The following is a 27,645-nucleotide window of genomic DNA, read 5'->3' on the forward strand; positions in this document are numbered from 1 at the left end:
CTTGTTCACAGCAGTTTCTCCCCCACTCGCCATTCCCAACATCACTCAAGGAATGACACCAAACCATTCAATTCTTTCTTTCTTTCTCTTTCTTTGCATTTTCCTTTTTCTCAGCTAACCCAAGAAAAAGTTCAGCTGCAAACCAATCGAGCGCCTAGGAAAAGTCTGCAACATGACCCTAGTGGGGGTGTCCCGTGTCGTCCCCAGTGGGAAAGTCTACAGACAGATATTTGATGATGAGGTACAGCAATGACAGAAGCTAGAATACCTGATTGGGCGGGTGGGGTGGGGGGAATAGCATCACTTAAAGCAGGGATGGGGAACTGCAGGCACAGAACTCTCCCTGCGCTACACCTCCTCTCCCAAGGCCACACCCCTGTCCAGTTTTGGTTAGTAGATCTGCAGGTTTTAGTAAAACACACACACACACGCACACATGCGCACACACACACACACACACACACACATACACAGTAGATCCTGCAAGCTTTCGGTTTGCCCACCACTAGACTTAAACTCCAGCAGAGGCAGTTGCAAAGTTGGGTTAGAGCAGTCTTTGCAAACCTAGTGCTCTCCAGGTGTTTTGGACTAAGGTTCTCATCAGTCCTAGCCAACACAGGGTGAAGGCTGCGTGAGATTTGTGTCCTAATTTTTTGTGGGATATCTTGCACAGGATCACTTGGGGAATACCTTGTTCATTATGGTCTGTATCAACCATTTTCAGATAATACCCTCAAATCCATGTGAAAACATCTGGAGAGACTTCAACTCCATAAACTTGTTCTAAGTAATGGTTCTAATTTCATGTTGCTATTAGACTTTTCCCAAGAAATGACAGGCTACCTGCTATTGTTGCAGTTCATTGTATTTTAAATTACATGTAAAAGCAATAAAACATATTCTAAAAGAAGAAGAAAACTTAGCACATTTAAGCTTTTAGGGTATGAAACTCACCCAAACTCGCTTTAGCATATTCTTCTCCCTGCTGGTCTCATATGCCTTCAGCTTGACTGAAGACAGTGTATACTTTCATTCGAGGAGCGACAGGGTTTGTTCAACCTGACACATCTCTGTACCAAGACAAAAATGTGGCGAGTCCTTATCTGAGAGATGTTTGCAGATGACGCAGCCTTGACAGTGCACTCCAAGGAAGCTTCACAAAGACACAAGCCTACATGAAATTTGGCCATACCACCAGTCTGATGAAGACCAATATCCTGGGTAAGAACGCCGCCAGCACTCCACCATCAGCACTGGTGACCACACACTTGAGGTGGTAGGCAATTTTGTCTACCTGGGTTCTACCATAACCAGCAACCTTTCCATTAATGCTGAGCTGGACAAGCATATTGGCAAGGCAGCTTTGGCAATGGCTTGCCTCTCCAAAGGGTGTGGGAGAATGTGATGCTAACATCTAATACGAAGATGAAGGTCTACCAGGTTTGCTTGTTGAGCACGCTGCTATTGCACACTGTGTGTTGACTTGTGGGCAACTTACAACTGCCAGGAGCAGCACCTCAACGCCTCTCACATGTGCTGCATCAGGAAGATTTTGGGCATCACATGGCAAGACAGAGTTTCAAACAAAGATGTGCTCTCCCAGGCCCGCAACCCCAGCATGTTCACATTCCTGTCTCAGCAACATCTACACTGGCTTGGTCATATCCACAGAATGGAAGATGGAAGAATCCCCAAGGACAGTGGTGTCCAAACCAGATTTGATGAAGTGAAGGGCCGACCCCAGGAAATAAACTGCCACAGGGGCCAGAGTAAATTGACCAGCAGGCTGGATTAGGCCCCCGAAATGGACTTTTGACATGCCTGCCCAAGGATGTGCTCTGCGGGGAGCTAGTTTCATGAACCAAGCTTGTTGGCAGACCAACTCTGTGTTACAAAGATGTCTGCAAATGTGACAAGAAGGCTGGCAACATCAACCCTGTGTGGGAATTCCTTGCAGATGACTGCAGTGCCTGGAGACAGTCAATCTGGTCATGGGAGGAATGACCACTGGAATGAGTGCAGAGGGAAGAAACACCATAGTGCTTCTACAGCGGCACAACCAGGCACCTTCATCTGCCCCAGCTGCAGCAAAACCTCTCTTCACCCACAAAGGCACACTCCTCTATTGTCTCCTAAGACAGATGAACGCCAACACAAGCTTTTGAGGACGCATGCTCACTTCATCACATAGGTGAATTGAAATCTTAGTATACATGTTTGTAAGGGAGAAAATTGTAATGTGGGAGTTGTATGGCAAAATCTTTCCCCTTATTTTTTTGCATCTCATTGCCATTCAAACCCTGCCTTACAATTTTCTCCTTTATTCACTTGCCAACTTTCACCTCATTAACCTTGAACAAGATGCTTTAATTCTAGCTATTAAAAAATGACAACAATATATTATGAAGAATTAAATCAGGGTGGGACTCATAAGTACTTAACTTTGCTTGGCAAGTGCCCTCTAGAGTATAAGCATGCCCTCTTTCACCTTAAAGGAAGAGGTCTAATTATTTTTATTTTGGCTTTGGCTAGATAAACCTTGTGCGCACTCTGGGAGAAGCGAGAAGCAAGATAGCCCAGCACAAGCTTCCGCAGATCCCAGGAACGATTCCGCTGGTGAGGGATGTGGAAACCTGCTCTGGCAATGGGTTTTTATCACATCGTCAGCAGATGTGGGTTGAGGGAATGCCCAATGATGACGTCACTGAAAATCCAGTGCAATACAAGTAAGGAACAGAGTTATGATGTTATTCTGTGCTGTCTACTTGACCCTTGGAACTTTTTCCAGGCCACACCCCTCACTCACCCTTACTTCACATCCCAAGTGTTTTGACCTGACTGGAATGTGTTCTTGAACTCTAATAATGTCTCTTGCTTCAAGTTTCTCACACTCTGTTTCTATTCCAGAGAGGCTGCAACACTGGCATTTTTAAAGACTCAAGAAAGTGAAAATGTTATTGCTGCCCGGGAAGTCCGAGGACTTGCTGAAGTCATAAGTAAATGTTTACCAATTTAAGTCTGGCACCATAATCAGTGTTTTTAGCAAATGTGGTATCTTTCATTTATGCAGACTACCAGCTATACTACTGCAAAGTACTCTGCTTGGGGCTTCCTTTGAAGATAGCTCAGTAACCGCAGCCAGTGTAGAACACCACTGCTCAGTTTTTGGCCAATACCTTGCCAGTTGCACTGGTGGCCACTGCATTCTCACACTCAGTTCAACCTGATGGTGATAGTCTTTAAAACCCAAAATTGTTTTGCCGATAGTAACACCTTGAACTTAGGCTGTTACCAAATGGGCCACAAGTGCAGATCTCTGAGCAGAAGTCTCCTGACGGGGCCTCCTGTCAACAACCATGCTGCAGCATTCTGCACTAACTTTAGTTTCAAACCGGACTTCCGGGGGCGGCGCGAACGACAATGGCGGTCCTCTTCTGAACGGGAGAGGAGGCTCCGCAGGCAACGGGTCGTCCGCTACGGCGAAGCGGAGACCCACATCGGAAAACCCCAGGCGGCAAGAGCCTGGGGTCTTGAGGCTCGGTGGGCGCCTAGAGCGACCCTCCAAGTGCAGAAGGAACCCCGTAAGGGGCTCCGGAGCACGGAGGGGGGTTGCGGCGCTGTGAGCCGTTTCGCAGCCTGAGGAGCGAAGCCGCGCTGCTGCTGTCGGTGAGCGCTGATCCCTTTTCCTGCCAAATTACGGATCCGGACGAAAAAGCAACTAATTTGTGAGTAAAAGACTGAATCACTTGGAATTTGAGATTTTAAAAGAGAAATTTAAATTGGCTTGAACTTGGCTGTGAGCGGAGAGACGTGGAAGCAGGAAGTCCGTCTTCCGCAGCCATTGAACTTGAAAAAAAGCAATCAGCTGGAGGAGTGGAGGCTGAAAAGAAAGAGACTTTAAACTTTACAGATCTAAGCATCTATTTGAACTTGCATTTTAAAGTAAAGACTTTAAGTTAAAGATTTGGGATCTTTATTTGTACTTGACTTTCCTCCTCTTATTGGATTACAAATTTAAAGGTGAAACCCAGAGTCAGGAGCTGCCTGAGTACTAAGGGAGCTGTCAGTACTGCAGATTTGGATACAACATATTGGAACTGGAAACAATCTGAGGGTATTGATACCTTTTAAATTTGAAACATTCTTTTTGGAAATAAATAAGCACTGTCTGCAACAAGGTAACCATTTATAAACTCTGCTAAGTATTTGTATCTGAAGGTTCTTGGACATTAATTTAGACTCTGAAAGATAGATCAAGCTCCCTCTAGAGGACTGGATTATAACAGTGATTTTACATACACTTTTTACTTTCGATTCCCTTGCTGTTTGCTTGCTCTGGACCTTTCCATTCCCATGGGAACAACTCAGTGTGACCTTGACTGATAGATAACGTTGGAATGAGTGGCACAAGAAAAAGAGGGAGAGCTAAACAAACAACTTTAACAACTCTAACCTCAGCCTTACAGACACGCAGATCATCTGTGCCTGCTTTGCCCTCAGAAGTGGAGGGTGAGGGCGAAGCAGAGCAGTTACAATTGGAAGATATGGCCTCAGGAGCATCTGCCTCTATACTAGATAAAATCTTTGAAAAATTGGAAGCTTTGGACAAGAAAGCAGATGCCCAATCAGCAAAGATTGATAAAAATACAGAATGTTTAAACAAATTAACCACACAAGTGACACAGAATGCACAAGCAATCGGACAGCTAACTGAGGCCTCAGCAGAAAATCGGAAATTGACTGAGGACACTAGACAAAGATTTGAAAATTTAGAGCAAGAGGTAAGACCACTCACTAAACAAGTTGGGGAACACCAGATTTATCTCTCGATGATAGAACTGCGAAATCGTGAGAATAACTTAAGGATTAGATCACTACAAGAGGCAGAAGAAGGAAATCTAACTGAGTTTTTGACTAAAGAATTCTCCAAGTTCTGGAACTTGGAAGAAAAGGACTTTAAAATTGTGTCAGCTTACAGACTTGGAAGATTCATAAAGAAGGAGAGGCCCAGAGACTGTTTGATAACATTGAGATCAAAGGAGGAAAGGGATAAGATTCTGGGATTACACTTTGTAAAATCACTGGAGGTGTTGGACAGAAGAATTGAAATTTATAAAGATATCCCAAGATTACTGCTTGACCTCAGAACCGCCTATTCTGAACTTGTTAAACTACTAAGGAGCAACGCAATTCCATTTAGGTGGGAATTTCCTCAAGGATTATCTTTTACCTTTAGAGGGAGAAAGGTTAAAGTTAGAACACTGGAGGAGAGAGACAAATTCCTGTCTACACACGGAGAGGACCTTCAAAAAAGAATTGAACTACCTGCTGGGCCTGAGGCAACGCCAACACCAACATCAGCACCTGTGGAACCTGAAGTTCCTGAGAAGATACCACCCCTTGAAAAATAACCAGATAATTCAGGATGTCTCTGCAACTGTTGAGTTGGAATATTAATGGCTGTAACATTCCGGAAAAAAGGAAGAAAATATTTCATATATTAAAAAAAGAACAATTGGACATTATTTGTTTACAAGAAACACATGTGACGAGGCTCCACAGAAAAGTGTTAATAAATAAAAGATTGGGCCAGGAATTTGTATCTTCGGATAAAGTTAAGAAGAGAGGCGTAGTGATATATGCAAAAGAGAGCCTGTCACCTAAATTCCTATTTAAAGATGAACATGGAAGAATTTTGGCCATTGAGATACAACATCAAGGAGAGAAAATGCTGATATTAGGAATTTATGCACCAAATGAAGGGAAATCGGAATTTTACAAGAAGTTGCAGGAGACAATGCTGGATTATCTAGACTATAACAACATCATAATGATGGGAGATATGAACGGGGTCGTATCAACTAACATGGACAAGTCACAAAGTCAAAATGTTACAAAAGACGGCAGACTACCTAAAACCTTTTTTGAAACGACTGACAATATGGACTTGATTGACATTTGGAGGACAAAGAACCCACTAGGAAGAGAGGGAACATTCTTTTCTGAAGCCCAACTGACCTGGACAAGAATCGACCAAATATGGATTTCTAGAGGCCTGGCACCTAAGGTCAGAAAAGTGGAAATCTGCCCAAAGACCTGTTCCGACCACAATGCAGTAAAGATGGATATGACACTATTACCAACTGGATCCTTTAGATGGAAGATGAATGACAATTTGTTTAGAGATCAGGAAATTACCAAGAAGGCCCAAAAAGTTTTGAAGGATTATTTTGAGATAAACATGAATAATATGGTGGAAAAAAGAATAATCTGGGACGCAAGTAAAGCTGTAATGAGGGGATTCTTGATACAACAGAATGCAGTGAAGAAAAGAACACAAAATGAGAAAAAAGATAAGATCTTGGATAAAATAAAAGAACTAGAGAAGAAACTAAGAGTGAATCCGAAGTCACAGCCAACTCTGAGAGAAATTAAACTTTATCAAACACAATATTCCAAATTGATAAATCAGGAAATTGAATGGAAGGTTAAATTAATGAAACAAAAAACGTTTGAGTCGGCGAATAAATGTGGAAAACTGCTAGCTTGGCAGTTGAAGAGAAGACAAAGATTAAATACTGTTACAAACTTAGAGGTTGATGGAAAAAATATCCAGAATCCAGTGGACATTAGAAAGTGTTTCCAGAGATATTTCAAAAAATTATATACCCAAGGGCCGCAAGATGACGTTGAGATTAAACAATTTTTGGCAAAAAACGGATTATCTAAATTGTCACAAGAAAATAGGACAATCCTGAATTCTAAAATAACACGACAGGAGATCGAACAAGCTATCCAGAACATGCAACTCGGCAAATCTCCAGGACCAGATGGGCTGACCTCCAAGTACTATAAGACATTGAAAGACTACTTGATACAACCTTTGATGGAGGTCAGCAATGAAATTATGGAGGGGAGGAGGGCACCGGAGTCGTGGAAGGAAGCGTTTATCACATTAATACCAAAGTCGGAAGCTGAAAAGACACAACTTAAGAACTACCGTCCCATCTCTCTCTTAAATGTGGATTACAAAATATTTGCAGACATTTTGGCAAATAGATTTAAAAAAGTTTTAAATGAAGTAATTCATAAGGACCAGGCTGGCTTTCTCCCAGGAAGACATCTGTTTGCTAATACAAGGAACATTATTGACATTTTGGAACTTTTGCAAACAGATATAAATACAAAAGCAGTTTTAATTTTTATAGATGCGGAGAAGGCCTTTGACAATATCTCCTGGAAATTTATGATGGGAAATTTAAAAGAGATGGGAGTGGGACGGGGTTTTGAGAATGGGATTGAGGCGATATATTCAGAACAGAAAGCTAAACTGATAGTTAATAATGTGGTTACGGAAGAGTTTAAAATTGAAAAAGGGACACGACAAGGTTGCCCTATTTCCCCGCTGTTATTTATTTCGGTTCTGGAAGTGCTATTGAACATGATTAGAAGGGACCGGTTGGTGGAAGGAATTCAGGTCGGCCAGAAACAATATAAATTAAAAGCTTTTGCAGATGACCTGGTTTTGACCTTGCAGAAGCCAGAGCCCAGTACGAAAAGAGCATTACAACTGATTAATGATTTTGGTCGGGTGGCTGGATTTAAATTAAATAAACAGAAAACTAAGGTTTTGGGGAAAAACTTGACTAATACAGAGTCAGAACGGTTTCAGAATGAGATGGAACTTAATGTGGTAAAAAAAGTAAAATACCTAGGGGTAAACATAACAGTAAAAAATCTAAGTCTATTTAAGGATAATTATGAAAAATGTTGGACAGAAATTAAGAGAGACTTAGATAGTTGGTCAAAATTGAAACTTTCTTTGTTAGGCCGAATTGCTGCTATCAAGATGAATGTATTGCCAAGGATGTTGTTCTTATTTCAAACACTTCAGGTTTTGGACAAAACGGAGTGCTTTCAGAAGTGGCAGAGAGATATTTCCAAATTTGTCTGGCAGGGCAAAAAGCCCAGAATTAAGTTTAAGATATTAACCGATGCAAAACAAAGAGGGGGCTTTGCCCTGCCAGACTTAAAGTTGTATTACGAAGCCGCAGCGTTTTGCTGGCTAAAAGACTGGCTACTTCTTGAAGACACTGATGTGTTGGATTTGGAAGGGTTTAACAATACCTTTGGATGGCATGCATATTTATGGTATGACAAGGTTAAAGCAAACAAGGCCTTTAAGAACCATATTGTCAGAAAATCATTGTTTAATGTCTGGTCAAAATATAAAGACTTGCTGGAAAATAAAACACCAAGGTGGCTTTCACCTTTGGAAGCCAAGGCCCGAAAAAGACCCAATATGGAGGCTAAATGGCCAAAATATTGGGAAATACTAGAAAAGGATGGAGACAAATGGAAATTGCAGAGTCTAGAGAAAATGAAAGACAAAGTGCGAGATTGGTTACACTACGCTCAGATCAAAGAAGTTTTCAAAAATGATAAGAAATTAGGGTTCCAGGTGGAGAAATCGAAACTAGAAACAGAATTGTTAGAACCAAAGATTAAGGTACTTTCAAGGATGTATAACTTGCTGTTGAAATGGAATACACAAGACGAAACGGTTAAATCGGCTATGATAAGGTGGGCACAGGACATTGGGCATAATATCATGTTTGAGGACTGGGAGAGGTTGTGGATTAATGGATTGAAATTTACTGCATGTAACGCCCTGAAAGAAAATGTAATGAAAATGATTTATAGATGGTATATGACCCCAGTCAAACTTGCTAAAATTTACCACCTGTCTGATAATAAGTGTTGGAAATGTAAAGAGTGTGAGGGAACGTTCTTCCACCTCTGGTGGACTTGCCCTAAAGTGAAGGCGTTCTGGGAAATGATTTATAATGAACTGAAAAAGGTATTTAAATATACCTTCACTAAGAAACCAGAGGCTTTCCTTTTGGGTATTGTCGGCCAAGGGGTGGCAAAGAAGGACCAGACATTTTTTATGTATGCAACAACAGCAGCAAGGATACTTCTCGCAAAACACTGGAAAACTCAAGATCTACCCACACTGGAAGAATGGCAGATACAACTGATAGACTACATGGAACTGGCTGAAATGACCGGCAGAATCCGTGACCTGGGAGAAGAGAGGATTGAGGAGGATTGGAAGAAATTTAAGAACTATTTACAAAAACATTGTAATTTGAGTGAATGCTAAATAAGATGCTAGACTAAAACAACTGAGCACCACTAAATTTAGAAGTTTTTTAAGAAATTAAGTAAGACTGTGAAAATTTAGCTCCTTTTGAGAATTATATGAGTATGAAATATAGAAGGGATATAAGATTTTAAATAAGATGATAAATTGCTGACAAAATGTTTTAACGATGAAAATGGGAGCGGGAGATGCGAGGAAGTCCAAAGAAAATGTGAAAATATGTTAAGATTGATGTTACATTGTCTATTATGTCTATTTTTATTGTAAAATTTAATAAATTGCTTTAAAAAAAAAAAAAATAACTTTAGTTTCAAACCCACACAGAGTTGACTGCAGTAATCCAATCTTGAAGTCACCAATGCCTGAACTATTGTGGTCAAGCCCTCCCTTTTTATTGTCTGTAAGCCACTTATATGTTTTATTACAGTTAGTTAAATAAAAGAATGAGTAACTATGAACTTGTGCATAAAACTGAAGATGGAACTAAAATGTGGCAGGCTTCTTTAGCAGCATGAGAATGTCAGCTAACCCAGTGGTTTTGTAAAAAAACTCCAAAGCACGTTACTCTCTCTTTATACTAGCCTGGCTAGTTCTACAGCTGTGCATACAGTCTAATCTCCCTCCCTCCCTCCCTCCCAGTTCCTGAGAAGAAAAACAGTGACATTGTGGAACGTATCTCAGAGAGCAGGAGGTGCCGTTACGAAGAGACGGTGGTGACGCTACGGCAGGAATTGGCACGCGTTGGGAAGGTAGGCAGCCCCCTTCACCACTTTAGTGCATCACTATCGATAGTACTAGGGATGGGATAATCTGTCTATTTGCAATGTGAATCCAATGTGGTGTAGTGGCTTGAGTGCTGGACTAGGACCTGGAAGACTAGGGTTCAAATTTATCCACTTGGCCATGGAGGTCTCTGAGTGACCTTGGGCTAGCCACTCACTTATGTGACACATTTTTCTAATACATACATATTGATGCACATTGTTTCGTCCAAGCCTTGTTTCGTCCAAGCGTAACATAACTCACAGGGTTGTTGCTGTGAAGATAAAATGGGGAGAAGGAGAACCATGTACATCACATTGAGCTTCTTGGAGGAAGGGTGGGATATAAAGGTAATAAAGAAATAAAATTCAGTTCTCTCCGTTTCTCATTTCTTTCTATCTTAAATTCAGTTTTCCACTTTTTGCAACAATTTGTGAATCTTTGCTTTAAATCCTCATGAAAATACTGCTTTAGTACGGCTCTCTCCAAATGTTTTGTGTTCAGTTTTGACTATATAGTTTTATGCAAGAAATTCCCCCTTAGGTGCATTTTCATTTTATTTTTCACTTATGTGACACATTTTTCTAATACATACATATTGATGCACATTGTTTCATCCAAGCCTTGGCAAGTGTTACCCACCAGATCATCTTCTCTGTTTCAGGAAATGGAGGTGTGTTTCTTGGAGCCTGGGAAGCTATTTCTGACCAAGCTGTCAGAATCCGATCGCACTATTGAGTCCCTTTTCCAAGTTTCCGCTGAGAACCTTCACTTGGAGACTTACACCATGGAGGTGAGGGAGTGCCTTGCAACTCAAACTCAAACAGGGCTTGAATGCTGCCTGCCACCTTTTCTTGCCCCTCTGGCTGATACTTCTGGTCACCCTAGATCCTCACTGCTTAGCAACAGGGATGAAGGGCCTGGCAGTCACTGTGGGTAGCAGAATAAGGCATGCTGGAGATAGGAACATAGGAAGCTGACATACTGCATCATCCCATTGACTCATTTAGCTCAGTATTGTCTACACTGACTGGCAGCGGCTTTCCGCGGTTTCAAGTTGGAAGTCTCTCCCAAACTTATCTGGAGATCCCAGGGCTTGAACCTAGGAACATGGAGAACTTCCTTATACTGAATCAGAACTATGTCTCTTTCTACCTCAGTCTTGTCTACACTGACTGGCAGCAGCTCTCCAGAAAGTCAGGCAAGGGATATTCCCAGCCCTACCTGGCGATGCCAGGGATCGAACCTGGGGACTTCCGCATGCAAAACAGATGGGGTGCTGCTCAGCTACAGCCCTTTCCAGAAACATAGAAAGCTGCCTTATATAGAGTCAGACCACTGGTCCATTTAGCTCAGTATTGTTTACACTGACTGACAGCAGCTTTCCAAGGTTTCAAGCAGGGGCATTACCAGCCCTACCTGGAGATGCCAGCAATTGACCCTGGGACCTTCTGCATGCAAAGCAGATGCTCTACTAAGCTACAGCCCTTCCCTCCAAAGGCTGACACATGGGCGTAGCTGGGGGGGGCAGCTGGCCCCCTAAATCAGTACAAATCAGTACGAATATGAGGTTCTCCCCCCCCCCAACAAAAGCCTGCCTCCCCAACAAAAATCCTGGCTACACCCATGTCAGTGAACAGAACAGTGGGATGGGTTGAAAGGATCTAGCATGCCAACAAAGACCATAGAACAGACTTCATCTTTTTCTTGATAACTTTTAAACAATATAGGGTTCCACCTCAGCTCCCCTGTGTGGAATTCACATCCCATTTCTACCTTGCAGGACTTTGAGAGAATGTGGAACCTTGTCTCCAAGGAGACCTTAAAAAGAAGGCAGTGGATTAGAGAGCTGGACAAAGCCTTACTCAAGGCAGAGGTAGATCGAGCTGAACGGGTAAGTACAAGAAGATGCTAACAGAGAGTACATGAATGATTGTGGGGGGTGCTGCTGTATGCCTTCCATCAGCATGCTGCCCAGAAGGAAATGCAGCCCTTGGAGCTAGAAAAAGTTCCCCACCCTTGCTATGGCTCCTTGAAAGGGTCAGAAATAGTTGTTTCTTGCTGGCGCATGTTTCTTTTTAGGAACTGGCCTCTTCAGTGAGATGGTGGAGGTTTGTCTCTTTAGGTGAATGGGGCATTGCCTCACCACTCTCATTCTGTCTTCAGCCAATTCGCACCTGCCTTCCTCCTTACTTACAGTGAGTCTAGGGGGTTGCCCCAGCTGTTAGCTTCCCCCTGCATAGACTCAAAGTGCCCCTTGTGGAACTCATCAGGGAGAATGATGAGAATAAAAGCTAGAATTGGTTGGCTCTGCCTGTCATTGACTCTGGTTCTACTTATCATTGGCTATGGCTCTGCCTACACTACAGCTTGCATCCCTGCATTCCACCTCACCCGTGGCCACTGGTTACCACTGGCTGAGTAGCCCAGTGGGGTGGTCCCCCAGCATGTCCCTAGCAATCTCAGCAGAGAGGTGTCCTCACCATCCTGAACACTTTTCTTACCCCCTCCCTCTGCTTTGTTTCCAGATCAAACTTTTGTTGAACAAATATAATAAGATCCTGGATGACATTTCCTATTTCCTACCCTCTGATGTCCACAGGTTCATTCACAAGGAAGCCATGGTAAAACCTTTCTGCTTGATACCTGAAATTCTCCAGTAAGATAACTACAGGTTTTGCTTGATCCCACCCCCCAACCCTGTAGTTCGGGAAAGATTGAAAGTGGGCATATTTGCAAACCTAATTGGGGTAGCAGAATTGGGCATTTTAAAATAAAATTGTGGAGAGAGAGAGAGAGAGAGAGAGAGAGAGAGGCTATGTGCAAGATTAGCACAGCAACCAGGAAAGAGGGATGGGATCCCTGAGATATTCTACGTGAAAGGAGCAGAGAGACAAGACAAGGACACGTTTGCCCTGGTGTCCCCAGCACGGCGCCAAGGGTGCACAGGTGCCTGTGATACCTCAAAACCCTCTGCACTCTTCTTCCTCTCCACTTCTTTTTTATCAGAAACTATCTTTTCCCCCTCTTTGGAAGTGAGAAAGGAGTGAAGAAAGCAGACTGACCAAGAGGGGAGGAGGAACCTACTCTGGGCATCTCTGCTTTCTGCCCCATCAAGTCCCAGTGGGTTACCAGCCACCATTGTAATGGCACTAGAGAACAATTAAGGGATTCATCTAGCTAAGGTTTATTCAAGGTAGACTCCTTTAGATTACTGTACCTAAATTTGTCTTGCCCATCATGTCCTCTGGGTTGAACCAACTAATCTGAAGTCTTCATCTCCTTGAAAAAGAGAGATTCCCTTGCTACTCTCATCTACATCTTCCAATTCCAGATGATCAACCAAGCCCTGCTGGCCAATCGGAGAGCAATAGCCAAGCTGTTTGTCAACCTGATGGAGGCAGACCTGAAAGGAGACATCTTCTATCATCGTAAACTGGAGGAGAGAATAAAGACCTGGAGAGCCAAATGGAAGCAGAAAATAATTTACTGTTTCAGGTCTGAAATTTCATTTATTTATTTATTTAGAGTATTTGTACTTTGCTCTTTATGCAAATGTGGTTCCCAGGTGTCAGGGAACTGCCATCGGAGCTGGAAGCGGAGGGGAGGCTCCAAAGGGATGGCGGAGAGGGTCCCAGTAGGGAGAGAGGGAGCCCGTCTGCTGGGGAAGGAAATCAGCGTAACACTAGTAGAGAAGGGGGGCAGATGGGGGAATCGGGGAGGAGGCTCCAAGACTCCTCGCCGGAGACCAGCGGAGAGAGTACGGGTACTCCACTGCCCACACCCTCCCTGCGCAGAAGACTTCCACGCAGGGAGAGTAGGAGGAGACTTGGCGTCAAGGAACTTTTGTGCTGGAAAAGGTTTAAGAAACGCCCACTGACGGATTCTGCCAGCGACTGAGACAGTCATGTTGCTGGAGGCTGTTCAGTCAGAAAGGGTTAACCAGGTAACCTAGCCAGGAGTGGCGGCAACTTACGCACGAGCAACCCCTAAACCCATTACAGCAGGTTTGCATACAATTGGTTAAAACAAGACAGTCCCTGTCCTCAGGCTTCACAACACACAAGGAGAAAGGGAGAGGATGGGAAGAAGGTGGAAATCAAGCTCGGGAACGAGTTCTTAAACAGTTGTTTTTATAATGGCCAGTTATCATAGTTCACAGATAGAAGGTGCATAACAGAGCTGGTCTTTTGGTGAACTCTGCTTCTCATCTCTCCCACTGAGGCAGACTGATTGAATGGTTGCCCCCAGATGGCAGTTTGGGGGAAAGAAGGCATGATGGAGCAGGAGATTTGGGCAGTATAAGATGGGTGTGGCTTTTCAATTGCACAGTATCCCTTGCAAAAAAGGAAGCCCACATTTAATGTTTTTTGTCATGTCCTGTAGACAGTTCATGGAAAGTGAAAGAATACGGCACCCGAGTGCTGTGAATGTGGAGCTAGAGAACATGCTACAAGATCAAAAATCACTCACTGAGAAGAGAACAGCACTGTTATATTCTCTGGGGTAGGTGAACAGGAGAATAAAATGTAACTTCTCATTCCTAAGAACGTAAGAATAGCTTCCCTGCTGGATCAGGCCAAAGATGCTTTTATTCCAGTATCCTGTTCTAATAGCAGCCAACCAGATGCATTGTGGGAAGCTCACAAGCAGGACCTGAGCATAACAGTAACTCTCCCCTTATGATTACCAGCAACTGGTATTCAGAGGCATATTACCTCCCACAGTGCGGACAGAACAAAGCCACCCTGGCTTGTAGTAGTGATGTTTTGATGGTGTCAAATTATGGGTGGTTGGCCGATGTGTATGTAGGTCAGGGACTTTAACATTTTACTTCCCCCTATGGTCCCAAACCATATTGTCCCCACCCCCCATGCCAATAATTTGCACAGGACTTTTTCCTTATGCAACCTGTGGGGAGGACTCCAAATTAGGGCCGTGGGGGGCAGAGGCAATGGCGGAGCTTTATGCTCCAGCACCAGGGGGTGGAGAGCAGGTGGGGGCGGGGCTGGCGTGCGTCCCAGGGGCGTGACACGTCACCTGTGGGGGCGTGGCACCCAGCGCAGGTGGGGGGCAGCCGCAATGGCACCCTACCAGGATCGCGCTGCCGGGGACGGTGCGCTCCCCCCCATTCCTCAGTGGTGGAGGGCATCCAATGTTGTCAGTTTGTATAAAAGAAACAACCACCTGCACATATACAGGCAAATATAGAACTCTTAACAACCTGGGCTGTATCCAATGTTAGCCATAATCAAAGTAAGCCCACTGAAGTTAATGACAGATTTAGACCCATTAGTTTCCGTGGGCCTACCTGGTAAGTATAGAATCATAGAATTGTAGAGTTGAAAACATCCTCAAGGGTCATCTAGTCTAACCCCCTGCAATGCAGGAATCACAGCATTCTAGGACAAACATGGGATAAAACCTGTTGTTCAGTTTTTCCAGTTGGCTCCCTGTATCACCCAACTCCAGGGTTAGCAGTAGGAGTGCTGTCAGCCAAACTACGTGAAAGGAAGGGGAAATCTGCTACCTCCGCTTGTCTCACTGAGCCCCCAGTCCCGGCCCACAAATTTCCAGATTTTCTCCTACGCCCAAACAACACACTCCCCCCTTCAGCTTTCCCTGAAAAAGGTTCTCTGTGGAACTTTCAGCTCAGCTATATAACTAATATGTGACCAGTGAAAACTGGGACCCAAATGAATTTTAAGATTTGTCATGCAGACCTCAAGAGCTTTATGTGCTAAGTGTTTCTCTCTCTCTTGTCTTTTTAGCAATATGCTGCCTTTGATGCAATCCAAGGCTGAATTAAATGAGTGGTATGAATCTGTGGTGGCTTTAAATAAGCGGATAGGTAAGGAACAAAAGTTTTGCTATTGTTATTTAGAGCAGCAATTTATATCTTTACCAGATTTCCTAACTATAACCCTTCACTTTAAGGTCTCAGGGCAGGCTACAAGAATATAATATACCATTATAGAAATAAGATGAAATCTTTATAATGATAAAAACAAGTAAAGCTGTTCAGATGGAACAAACAGTGCTCCACATGTTCACAAACAGAAATATGTGAATATTTCATATTCAATCTTGTAACCACCATATCCAATCTTGTGTTAATTTTAATTTTTGTCTCAAGATACCCACAATGTCCAATACTTAATGAAAATCCGCCTCCAGTACGAGAAAGTTTGCCAGGAGTGTTTGTCAAAGGTGCAGGAGTGTAAGGTTAGTGGGCCAATCAGTTTTGTTGAAAATATGTGGATTCTGTTTTTTAGCCTGACTACAGATGAGAATAAGAGAAAATCTGTTGTTGTTGTTGTTGTTGTTGTTGTTGTTGTTGTTGTTGTTGTTGTTGTTGTTATTTACCCACCCTTCACTCTAAGGTCCCAGGGCAAATTAAAACAATCAAAACACAACATTAAAAGCATTTTAAAACAACTTACCATCACAGTAATAAGATAGGCCCTAATATATACATCTCAAGTGTCAGGAGCCAGTTTAAAGAGGTGTGCCTTCAGCATATAGATGGCAATATAGATATTTTTGAAGACTGTAATGACTAATGAGCTGGAAGGGAAGATGATGTAAGATGTAAACTCCCCACTGCCAGATCTTAGATCAGGATAGCCATTGTAGTGTACCTTCAAGTGTTGTCAGACTACAACTCCTATTAGCCCCAGCCATCATGGCCAGTGGTCAGGCATGAAGGGAGTTGGAGTCCAGCCATACCTGATTTGACAGGTGAGCAGGATTGCCTACCTGTCAGCAACCTACATTATTATAACACTAGCATCAAAGAGGGTTGCTGTCAGCAAACTTACATTCCCGCCCCCCCTCGCAGACCAGAAAAGCTCAAAGCCTATTGACATCAGGCAGTGTCAGGGCAGGTGTCAGGAGCAAGCAATAATTCACATGATGTAAGGAAAGTTAACTCTCTTTAGTCAAAGAAACAAAACAGTTCATGAGGCCAGGCCTAGTGAGCACAGCAACTTTTTCCAGCAGCTCTTGCCTCAGTGAGGCAGTTGTGAGGACTGAAGGTCCCTGTCTTCCCACAGCTCCCTAAATTTCCTCCTCCCCATGGTCCTTCTTAAGCAATCTGTGCCTTGTCTGTCTTTGCTCCACCATCTTCATCCGTCTTCTGGTTCTGGGAGACCGGGGGGCGGGGCGGGCGGAGCTGGTCATAGCAGAAGGGGGAGAACCCCAGGCTTCTCCAGCAGCCCATCTCAGTCCTGCCTCTTGGCCCCCCTCCTCTCCAGCCTCATCTTCTGCCTCTGGTTCTGGACTGCCCTCTGCCCCAACTTCTTCCTGCTCACTACACCCTGTTACCTTTTCTGCTTCTGACACCTCCTTCTCCCAGTCTGCTCTCTCTTCTCTCTCTGACAACTCATCATTGTCCCACCACCAGTCCTCAGGTTCTGAACCTTTGTCCCTTAAGGGTCCCCAGCTGGTGCCTCCCACCAGTCCTGTGCATCCATGACAGGCTGACACACCTTCGCTGTACCCTTTTCGGCACCTGATAAAAACGGTTTTGTTTAGACAAGTCCACCCAGGTATTTAGAAAGTTGGTGTGAGTTTTAATCTGTTCTTAGTTTATTGTTATTTGAATGCTTTGAAAATCTTAAATTATCATTGTTAAATCTTCTTATTGATCATTTTGTTGTTTTATCTTTTTTTGCAAACTGCTTTGAGGGGGTTGTTGCTGTTTTTACAATCAAGCAGTATATACATTTTGTAAAATAAATAAATGAAAAGTGACTAACTTCTAGTGTGGTTTAGCGAACCCTACTTGCCAAGGAACAAGTGGCAGTGCACCTTAAGCTCCTGATCATCCTTTTGCATCCACATTTTTAGTTGCTCCACACCTGATGTCATCTATGATGGAAGTGGGTGTGGTTTGCAGGGAAATGGTATCATGGGCCACATTGCAACACTTACCAGACCTCATGTGGTCCATGAGCCCTGCTGTAAATGAAAAGCGATATTAATTCATAATAACTGAAACACATCGGTGGAGTCAAGGCTGCATATTTATGAACTTCACTACTAATAACGCTTTCTCCCTCTCCAATTTTAGAACAAACTGATAGATAAGAAAATCTGCACAGAAAAAGAGGCTGAAAGGATTGTGAATCCAAATTTCTACCAGTTAGTTGGGAAGTTGCAGAGTCGCTTTGAGCAGGAAGTAGAAATGATGGACGTAAGTTTGCCAGTGTCTCTTCCTAACACGTTTCCTGCAACACATCCTAACAGGATCAGAGTAGCAGAAATGAACCTGCTGCAACTCAAATTGAGAGAACCCATGCTCTGTGTAGCAGTTCTCCTTGTCGGTCAGATGTGGCCCTCAAGGCCTCTGCATTTGGCCCTCAGGACCAGTGGCCAAAACTGAAATATGAAAGCTAGGCGCTAAATGGCACCTTAAACCTAGGTTATGGGCACAACTACAGAATGTTTAGGTGCTTTTTTTATAACAAGAATACAAAGTTGAAAATGTTACAGATGGGTAGCCGTGTTGGTCTGCCATAGTCGAAATAGAAAAATTCCTTCCTGTAGCACCTTAAAGACCAACTGAGTTAGTTCTTGGTATAAGCTTTCGTGTGCAAGCACACTTCTTCAGATACACTGAAACAGAAGTTACCAGATCCTTCTATATATTGAGAAGGTGGGGAGGGGTATTACTTAGAAGGGTGGTGGGAATCGGAGATTGGCAGATAGCTGAGATGAGCCTGTTGACGACTCTTAACGACTGTAATAGGTCTTACAGGAAAAGGCAAGGGGTGAGAAGGTGAGAAATGGCTTAGTCATGTATAATGAGATAAGAATCCAATGTCTTTGTTCAAACCAGGTTTCTCCATTGTTTTAAGTTTGGTAATGAGTTGTAATTCAGCAGCTTCTCTTTCCAGTCTATTTCTGAAATTCCTTTGTAGTAAAACAGCTACTTTGAGATCTTGTATAGAATGTCCTGGGAGATTGAAGTGTTCTCCTACTGGTTTCTCTGTTTTGTGATTCTTGATGTCAGATTTATGTCCGTTTATTCTTTGGCGTAAGGTTTGGCCTGTTTGTCCAATATAGAGAGCTGAAGGACACTGTTGGCATTTGATGGCATACACAATGTTAGACGATGAGCAATTAAATAGTCCCGAGATGGTATGTGTGATGTTGTTGGGGCCAGTAATGGTGTTGTCCGGGTGTATGTGGCAGCAAAGTTGGCATCTGGGTTTATTGCAGGCTCTGGTGCCAGTGTCCGTGTTAAGTCTGGTTGTAGTATTATTGTGGGTTAGGAGTTGTTTAAGATTGGGTGGCTGTCTGTAGGCAATGAAAGGTCTTCCTCCCAGAGCTTGAGAAAGAGAACTGTCTCCTGGACAATGACAGTTGACAATGACATTGACAATGACATTGTCTCCTGGACAGTTGACAATGACATTGACAATGACATTGTCTCCTGGACAATGACAGTTCTCTTTCTCAAGCTCTGGGAGGAAGACCTTTCATTGCCTACAGACAGCCACCCAATCTTAAACAACTCCTAACCCACAATAATACTACAACCAGACTTAACACGGACACTGGCACCAGAGCCTGCAATAAACCCAGATGCCAACTTTGCTGCCACATACACCCGGACAACACCATTACTGGCCCCAACAACATCACACATACCATCTCGGGACTATTTAATTGCTCATCGTCTAACATTGTGTATGCCATCAAATGCCAACAGTGTCCTTCAGCTCTCTATATTGGACAAACAGGCCAAACCTTACGCCAAAGAATAAACGGACATAAATCTGACATCAAGAATCACAAAACAGAGAAACCAGTAGGAGAACACTTCAATCTCCCAGGACATTCTATACAAGATCTCAAAGTAGCTGTTTTACTACAAAGGAATTTCAGAAATAGACTGGAAAGAGAAGCTGCTGAATTACAACTCATTACCAAACTTAAAACAATGGAGAAACCTGGTTTGAACAAAGACATTGGATTCTTATCTCATTATACATGACTAAGCCATTTCTCACCTTCTCACCCCTTGCCTTTTCCTGTAAGACCTATTACAGTCGTTAAGAGTCGTCAACAGGCTCATCTCAGCTATCTGCCAATCTCCGATTCCCACCACCCTTCTAAGTAATACCCCTCCCCACCTTCTCAATATATAGAAGGATCTGGTAACTTCTGTTTCAGTGTATCTGAAGAAGTGTGCTTGCACACGAAAGCTTATACCAAGAACTAACTTAGTTGGTCTTTAAGGTGCTACAGGAAGGAATTTTTCTATTTCAAAGTTGAAAATGAATGAACTGCAGCTAAAATATTATGTTCATTTTTCACATGGTCTAGTCCTTCCCCTGCCCACCTCCCCTAATATTCTTAAGAGGGTCTCTTCTCCAGTCTTCAGAGAATAGCTGGCAGTGGGGAGGCAGAAAAAGGTCCTTTCCTTGCACTCTGCAGTTTTAATCTGAAATCTTAGCTCAGAAACTGTTTGTGCTAATGACATTCCCTGTTGCAAAATGCACTTATGACAATGGGAGTTTCGAACACTGCTCAGGGCTCTTCCCACATCACACCTTTTCCCTAGGCACCCTTCTCTCCCTGAGCCACACTCTTCACCAGTTCCTCCCTAGCATTATCTATCAGGCTGTCTAGGCAATGCAACCCAGATGCCTCAACTGGCACCTTTGAGATGCATTCCTCTATTTTATTTATGTCACTGGATGTTTCCTTGGGAGGAGGAGCAGAGGCATCTTTCCTATTGGGCTTACTGGTGCCTTGCGCCAGGGCGCTGTCCTCTCAGGGGAGCCCCAGCGAGTGGGGGAGCTGCACAGCTTTGCCAGTGGCCTCCCCTTTCCCTGCACCCACCAGCTGCACCTTGCCAACCATATGGCTGGCGGGCATGCAGCTTGCCTTCCAAGCCTCCGCAGGAAGAGAGCAATCCCTGCAGAGGCTTCAGGTGGAAGCTGCGCCCCGCCAGCTATATGGCTGGCTGGCATGCAGCGCTCTCTCTCTCTCTGTCTCTCTGTCTCTCTGTCTCTCTCTCTCTCTCTCTCTCTCTCTCTCTCTCTCGCCTGCCCAGCCTGTGGGAAGAGGGAGGTGGGTGATGGCGAGGCCACGGAGCTTCCGCGCTGGGTTTGCAGCCCTGTTTGCAAGGTCCCCTTGCCTGTCCTGTTCAGCTACATCTAGCCCGAGCTGTGAGTAGCAGCAACTGCTGCCCTTGTTTCTCTCTCTCCCTGGAATCCTGCCCTGTGTTTACTGTTATGGGCAACTCTATCCTGGGGAAGGGAAGCCTCCTCCCTTCGCTTTTCTTTTTCTTCTTCTTCTTCCTCCTCCTTGGGGGTGGGCTCCTTCTCTGCCCCCCCCACCAACAAGGTCCCTAGGGATTGTAAAGCAAGCCAGACCATTTAGCACCAACCCCATTCATTCCAGCATCTAGCCACCACCCACTCCAAGCCCTGCAAAAAATATCATCACCATTATTATTATTATTATTATTATTATTATTATTACTACTACTACTGTCCTCCACCCATAGATATCAGGGTGGCTCATAGCCTGAAACTACGGTACTAAGCACATGCTAAAAACTAGAACAAAGGCAAACCAAACCAAGCCAGCAACCTTCCTTCTCCCTTATTTGTGAAACAAGCCTGTTAATTGCCTATCCAACTAAAAAAAAAAGGCACTGAAGGTTTTTGAGATCAATGCAATCTAAAAAGCATTGCAGGGGGTTGGGCTAGATGACCTGCAGGGTCCCTTCCAATTCTACGTTTTTCTGAAAAACGCACACACACATAACCCAACTATGGTCCCTCTGTAGTCCTCGCCCCAAGCAACTGTGTGTGAGACTTGCTCCCCAGAAAGTGTGCCTTGTCTTGCTAGCTGTGGTTTTTGGTCTCTCGTCAGCCCTCTCCCCCCAATCTATTCATATTCCTTTCTCCCTAATCTCCAATATTACATTTTGGTTGAGACTTGAAACAGAAAGCCCTAATTCCCAACTGTGTTTCTTGCTGCAGTCCTACTGTCTACTCAGAAGTAAGGTCCTATTAGATTCAGCAGGGCTTACTCTCAGGTAAGTGCGGTTAGAGCTGCAGCCTTTGTGACTCAAGTTTTGGGTCATTTTTAGGTTCAGGATGTCACTGCTTTACACCCACTCCCCACAATATTTGAAAACGTCAGCTTTGTTCTTAAACACAAATTGGCCGGGAACTTCGTTGTCTGTGTCTTTATTAATTTATTTAAAGAAAGGATGAATTAGAAGAACTGCTGAGTCTTGAATGAGTGTTGCTTTGGAATTGAGGACTTCATTAGATTTTCTTAGAGATAATGTGTAAGTGTGGTGTCAGCTCCAAAAAAAAAGGTCAACAACTCTGGGAAACGGGGGGATGCCAGAGGGATCTTTGCACCACAGCGGCGGATATGCTTAAGACAGCCCTGAGGAGGAGATTGTGAATAAGATTGGTCCTCGCTGATTTACATTGGGCCTTACCCACCCTCAGCTAAATGCTGATTGCATCTGCTAACAAAAATCCTAAATCACAAATTCTTTCCATTTGATTTCTCTCCAGGACCACCTAGAACAGTTGGTTAAGCACACAGAAATCAACTGCAGGAATGTCTACCAGTACTTCCAGGATGCTCTCACTCTCTTTGATACCCACAAATGCAACCTTGTTCGTCATGAAAATGAGCTTCACAGTAAAATGAACGAATGCCGAAACAAGCACGAAAATCTAAACAAGGTCAGAGCAGGGGTCTGGTTCAGTGAGGGGTGGGAGGACAGAGAATACAATATGGGAGGCTGTATCAGAGATCTTGGTGGGGACAGAAAGAAGAAAGGTTGTTGGCAAATCTGCATGAACTCTTGCATCTTGAATCAGCCATGTGCATTTGCAAAATTTATTTGCACAGTATGATCTGCAATTTTTATTTTCACGTGATTTTGCTTTGGCTTAGTCTATGGAGAAAAGCAAGAACATCAAGAGAGCTCTACTGGATCAGGCCAAAGGTCCACTTAGTCCAGCATCCTGTTCTCACCCAGTCAGCTCTGGGACTGAGGGGGGGGGGGAATTTGAACCCTGATCTCCCGGTCCTAGCCTGACACTCTATGTCTATGGCACCACATTGACTCTGATAACATAAGAGCATAAGAAGAGCCTGACTTCTGGCCCATCATAGTCCAACATCCTCTTCTCATAGTAGCCAATCAGATGCCACAGTGGGAAGCCCACACTCAGGACATGAGCAGAGCGCTCTCCCTACTTGTGATTCCCAGCTGGTGGTACTCAAGAGTCATACTGCCTTTGACAGCCATCATGGCTAGTTGCCACCCATATCCTTAACCTCCTCCTTGAATTTGTCCAGTCGTCTTTTGAAGCCATCCTAGTTGGTAGCGCTCACCGCCTCCTGTGGAAGTGAATCCCATAGTTTAACTTTGTGCTGTGTGAAGAAGTCCTTCCTTTTACCTGCCATGACTCTTCCAAAAGTTTCCCTCATTGGACAGACAGCCCTGGATTCTAGCATTATGAAAGAGGGAGAAAAGACCTCTCCATATCCATTTCCCCCCAAACTATACATAATTATGTGCACCTCTATCATGTTTCCGCTTTTTCAGCTTTTCTCTAAAGTAAACTGCATAGTGACTCCCTTTTCTCTTAAATAAGCTTAACTAAACTACATAGTTATTGTTTGTAGCACTGTATTCTCTTCTGTTTTTTAAATTTACTTTATGTTTCAGAACAAAAGTTTTCCCAAACTAGCTTACAGTCAGTATCCTAAATACATTTTTAAAACACAGTCTAATAATTTCAGACAATGAATAAACAAAAGCAAACACAAAATTTGGGAACAGTATCACAAAAATGCTGACTTAATATATTTTTTAAAATTCTTTAGCACCTTGTAGTGGTTCTAGGTGTTGCTCGTGCGTAAGCCGGTGCAAACACCTGGCTGGGTTGCCTGAGTGAACCTTTTCTGTCCAGACAGCCACTCACCCGTGGCTGTCTCAATCACTGGCAGAATCCGTCAGTGGGCGTTTCTTAAACTTCTTCCAGCAAAGAAGCTCTTTGACGCCTAGTCTCCTCCTACTCTCTCTGCGCAAAAGCCTTCTGCGCAAGGAGGGCGTAGGCAGCGGACGACCCCTACTCTCCCCGCTGGTCCCCGGCAAGGAGTCATGGGACCGCCTCGCCGCTTCCCCCATCTGCCCCCCTTCTCCACTGGTGCTACGCTGATTCTCTTCCCCAGAAGATGGGCTGCCTCTCCCAATCCCGGGACGCTCTCTGGAATCCCTCTGGATCTTGCTCTCTCCCTCCGGCACTGATGGCAGTTCCCTGACACACCTCTTGACCAATTACTGAATGTTTCCCTGAATATCAGTATGCTTTTTAATCATTTGATTGGTTACCTTATAAAACAACAACTGCATATTGGCAGATAGTCAGCTTAGCTAGATTCTTTTAGAAATTGAAAGATGTGTGAAATAACTTACGATTTTAGAAAACTCAATCTGCTGCTCACTGTAAGGCTGCCTTATAACTGTTTTAATTTTTATACCCTCTGAACACACCAGTCCCAAAGTAGCTTGGAGCAGCAGTGGAAATAAACTCCAGCCTGAATCAATTCAAGTTTTAGATGGTTTATCTGCCCTGCCCCAAGTAATTAAGCCTTCTAGCATTAACCATTCTAATGCCGACTGCTTCCTTCCATATGGAGCCAGCTAAGGGAACTTAATCTGGATGTGACCGTGGACAAACTGAGGACCCAAAGTTCTGATGAAAAACTGAAGGCCCAGCTGGAGAAGGTTTATGCTGTTTTGGACTTCATTCGAGCTGGGTATGTTTCAAGCAGTGCAGGTGGCAGAGGAAGCACAAATGCTTTGGGCTAGAGATAGATAGATGTACAGTATGTATATAAATCCTGTGAAATGACAAACAAGCTGCTGTGTTCTTCTCACTGCATGTTTTGAAGCTCATCTCCACAACCATAGGGTCTATAAACTTGCTTTAAAAGAAAACTCTGCAGATGCTGCCCTAGGTATGCCTGTCAACCAGTAAGAACAATGTGCTCTCTGATGCACAAAACAGTGAATGGCCTGAGACTGAGTCTTCACTGGAATTCTAGGATGTGAGCTGGGACTTTTCAGGGCAGATGCCTAGTCTGGTGAGCTACCGTAGGCTGCATGTTTCAAAGCTTTAGAGCGGCCTTCTCCGGCCAGATGTTTGGGACTATAAACCCCATCATCTCTGACAGTTGGGCATGCTGGCTTGCCAGTTACACATGCCAAGTCTACACCCACATTGAGGAGGTGCAGTAGCAGGACACATGCTTTGTATACAGCAAGTCGTTAGTTCTGTCCCCACTCTCTCCAGTTAAAGAAGATTTTGATGTCAAGAATTGCCATTAAAATTAAAAATTAAAAATCCAAATCCAAATCCAAAACCAACATTCTTGATTCAGTGGTTCTGGTTGAATGAATGAAGTTCGCACAATGTTTACTCAATTTAGTTGTAAGTCATCTGTCATAGATGTTTGAATATTCATTGCTGCAAGTTGGGATGCCGACAGATTCTGGCAGTCGTACACGGTGTCTGTTGTTATCAAATGTTGACTTCTACTGCAGCGGCCTCGGATGTCAACCTCTAATCCTACATTGCACATATTTGATGAATTCTTGCACAATCAGATAATATCTGTGGCAAAATTGTTAAATAGGTCCTGGGAGACACCAGGGTTCAAATTCCGCACTCAACCCTGAAGCTCACTGAGTGACCCTGGGCTAGTTGCTGTCTCCCAGCCTAACCTACCTCACAGGGTTGTTGTGGGGATTAAATGAGGAAGGGGGAGAACCATGTACTGTATGTCACCTTGAGCTCCTTAGAGAAAAAGGTGGACAAGTAATGCAATAAGTAAAAATAATTAAAAAGTTTTGGTTTCTTTGTTTGTTTACAGATATGCAACCTTCCAACAAGATCTCTTGACTAAATTATCCGCTTATCCAGACTGTATTTTACGCAGCCTGAATTCTTACAGCACCTCTGTCAGCCGGTATTTTAATGTGTGGGAAGTCTACAAAGGGGTATGTAGAAAACAAGACTTTGAATTTGACACTTTTGTAACTTAAGTAGGTGCAGGCAGGTGCTGCATCCTTGCACATGTTCCCCTTCCCTACACTGAAATTGACTTCTTGCTCAGTTCATCTAGCAAACAAATGGGAATAAAAGGGTACAGTTAGTAATTTATTTATTTGCTGTTTTCATTTGTTTTATTTATTACATTGTTTATTACCTTTCTTCCCAAGGAGCTCAAGGTGGCAGTACATAATTTCCCCCCTTCCCATTTCCTCCTCCCAATGACCCTGTGAGGTAGGTTATGCTGGGAGCGAGTGGCTGGCCCAAGGTCACCTAGTGAGCTTCATGAAGATACCCGTTAAAGGAGTGGGGACTGTCTTTTCTTTCTTTGAACTCAGTTAAATTGATGGATTGTGAACGTGTTCCCTTCAGGGCCCAGTTGCATTTGTGACATTCCTAGTCCTCTTGAGCAGCCACTTGTGACCTGACTCAGAAGAGGTAGAGTAACAGTGTGTGAAAAAGGAGTGGAGTTGATCCCCAAGGAAATGGCAACCCCACACACATACACAAAGCTGATGAAGAGCATAGCATGGATTCCAGTGTGTTAAAAGCCCCTGAACATGGTTTGGGGGATTGGGAACATGCCATCTGAATGCATTTTTTCTCTCTCAGACTCAGCCTTCCAAACCTGTGTTGACCTACCTGTAAGGGTTCTTGTAGAGATCAAAATAAAATGCTGTCAGTGGCATGCAATGAGCACCCAAGAGCACTGTGTAGATGTCATGCATTAAGTATTATTTGTGAAAAATAATGAATTATCCTTTTTAATTCTTGATATTTTTTCTTTTCCCGCTTTCTTTTTAAAAAAATCAGAAGCCATTCAAGCAAACTGGGGATATGAGTGAAGAGGAAGGTAATTTCTATCCTCCACAGTGTAATATAGTATTTTAAAAAGCACAACTTTGCTTCTTACAATCATGAGAATCAGTACCATCCAATCAGGCATTTTGTTCCACATGATGTCAGCATTGAACCTCCAGTATTACGGTACCTATCCTTTGGAACTCCCCCCCACCACATACCTAAAAGGCCCCTTGTCTGTTGACTTTTCAGGCCATGGTAAAGGCCTTTGCTTTTTCCACAAATATTCATCCCAGTTTGTTTAAACAACCCCTAAGGTCTCTTCCTTCAAAACCCACCATCTCCCTCCAAGATTTTCAGAAAGGGGAGGCTGCCCTTGAGTGAGACTACTTAACCTGTAAGAGATGGGAGTGTGGAAAGTAAGAACACATATCACCAACACCCTCATTGCCAACCCTCTGGAGGTGACCCTTGTGTTATTTTTTCCTTTTCCTTTTCCTCAACTCAAGGGTGGGGAACTTCAGGTCCAGAAGTCAAATACGGCTCCCTAGGCCACACTGTCTGCTAGCTCTGCTTTGCCCCCTCCTTGCATATTTTTGCCTAGTTGGGCTAAGTCCTTGAACTCTGGTTTTGCCTCTTGCTTGCCTGGACAGAGGCAGGAGAGCTGTGGGAGGGTGGGTGAGTGTGTGTAGAAATCAGCACTATGGTGATTTGTAGTGTTCTGCCCACTTTTGCCTCTGGCCCCACCCTCCACTGCCATAAGGCCCTCAGAAATTTACCTAGAAGGGAATGTGGCCCTCT

The 27,645-nt window shown here is 43.8% G+C and overlaps 1 protein-coding gene across 3 annotated transcripts in view; it reads left to right on the top strand.

Moving 5' to 3' along the window:
* The window catches only part of LOC308468421 (coiled-coil domain-containing protein 180-like), a 58,516-nt gene that overhangs the window by 732 nt on the left and 30,139 nt on the right, over positions 1 to 27,645 (top strand). For all 3 annotated transcript variants that reach the window (XR_013981648.1, XM_080990579.1, XM_080990580.1), the window contains exons 2-17: positions 115 to 241; positions 2,533 to 2,726; positions 2,908 to 2,996; positions 9,806 to 9,915; positions 10,593 to 10,721; positions 11,712 to 11,822; positions 12,457 to 12,552; positions 13,263 to 13,426; positions 14,315 to 14,434; positions 15,700 to 15,779; positions 16,065 to 16,153; positions 18,003 to 18,125; positions 22,486 to 22,659; positions 24,633 to 24,748; positions 25,865 to 25,991; positions 26,857 to 26,896. Coding sequence is in view for 2 of the 3 variants with exons in the window: in XM_080990579.1 (XP_080846705.1) it covers positions 173 to 241; positions 2,533 to 2,726; positions 2,908 to 2,996; positions 9,806 to 9,915; positions 10,593 to 10,721; positions 11,712 to 11,822; positions 12,457 to 12,552; positions 13,263 to 13,426; positions 14,315 to 14,434; positions 15,700 to 15,779; positions 16,065 to 16,153; positions 18,003 to 18,125; positions 22,486 to 22,659; positions 24,633 to 24,748; positions 25,865 to 25,991; positions 26,857 to 26,896 (1,831 nt within the window). In the remaining variant the exon portion in view is untranslated. The remainder of the gene's footprint in view (positions 1 to 114; positions 242 to 2,532; positions 2,727 to 2,907; positions 2,997 to 9,805; positions 9,916 to 10,592; positions 10,722 to 11,711; positions 11,823 to 12,456; positions 12,553 to 13,262; positions 13,427 to 14,314; positions 14,435 to 15,699; positions 15,780 to 16,064; positions 16,154 to 18,002; positions 18,126 to 22,485; positions 22,660 to 24,632; positions 24,749 to 25,864; positions 25,992 to 26,856; positions 26,897 to 27,645) is intronic.

This window comes from Podarcis pityusensis (genome assembly GCF_964106645.2).
Source record: "Podarcis pityusensis genome assembly, chromosome: Z".
NCBI classification, from domain to species: Eukaryota; Metazoa; Chordata; class Lepidosauria; order Squamata; family Lacertidae; genus Podarcis; species Podarcis pityusensis.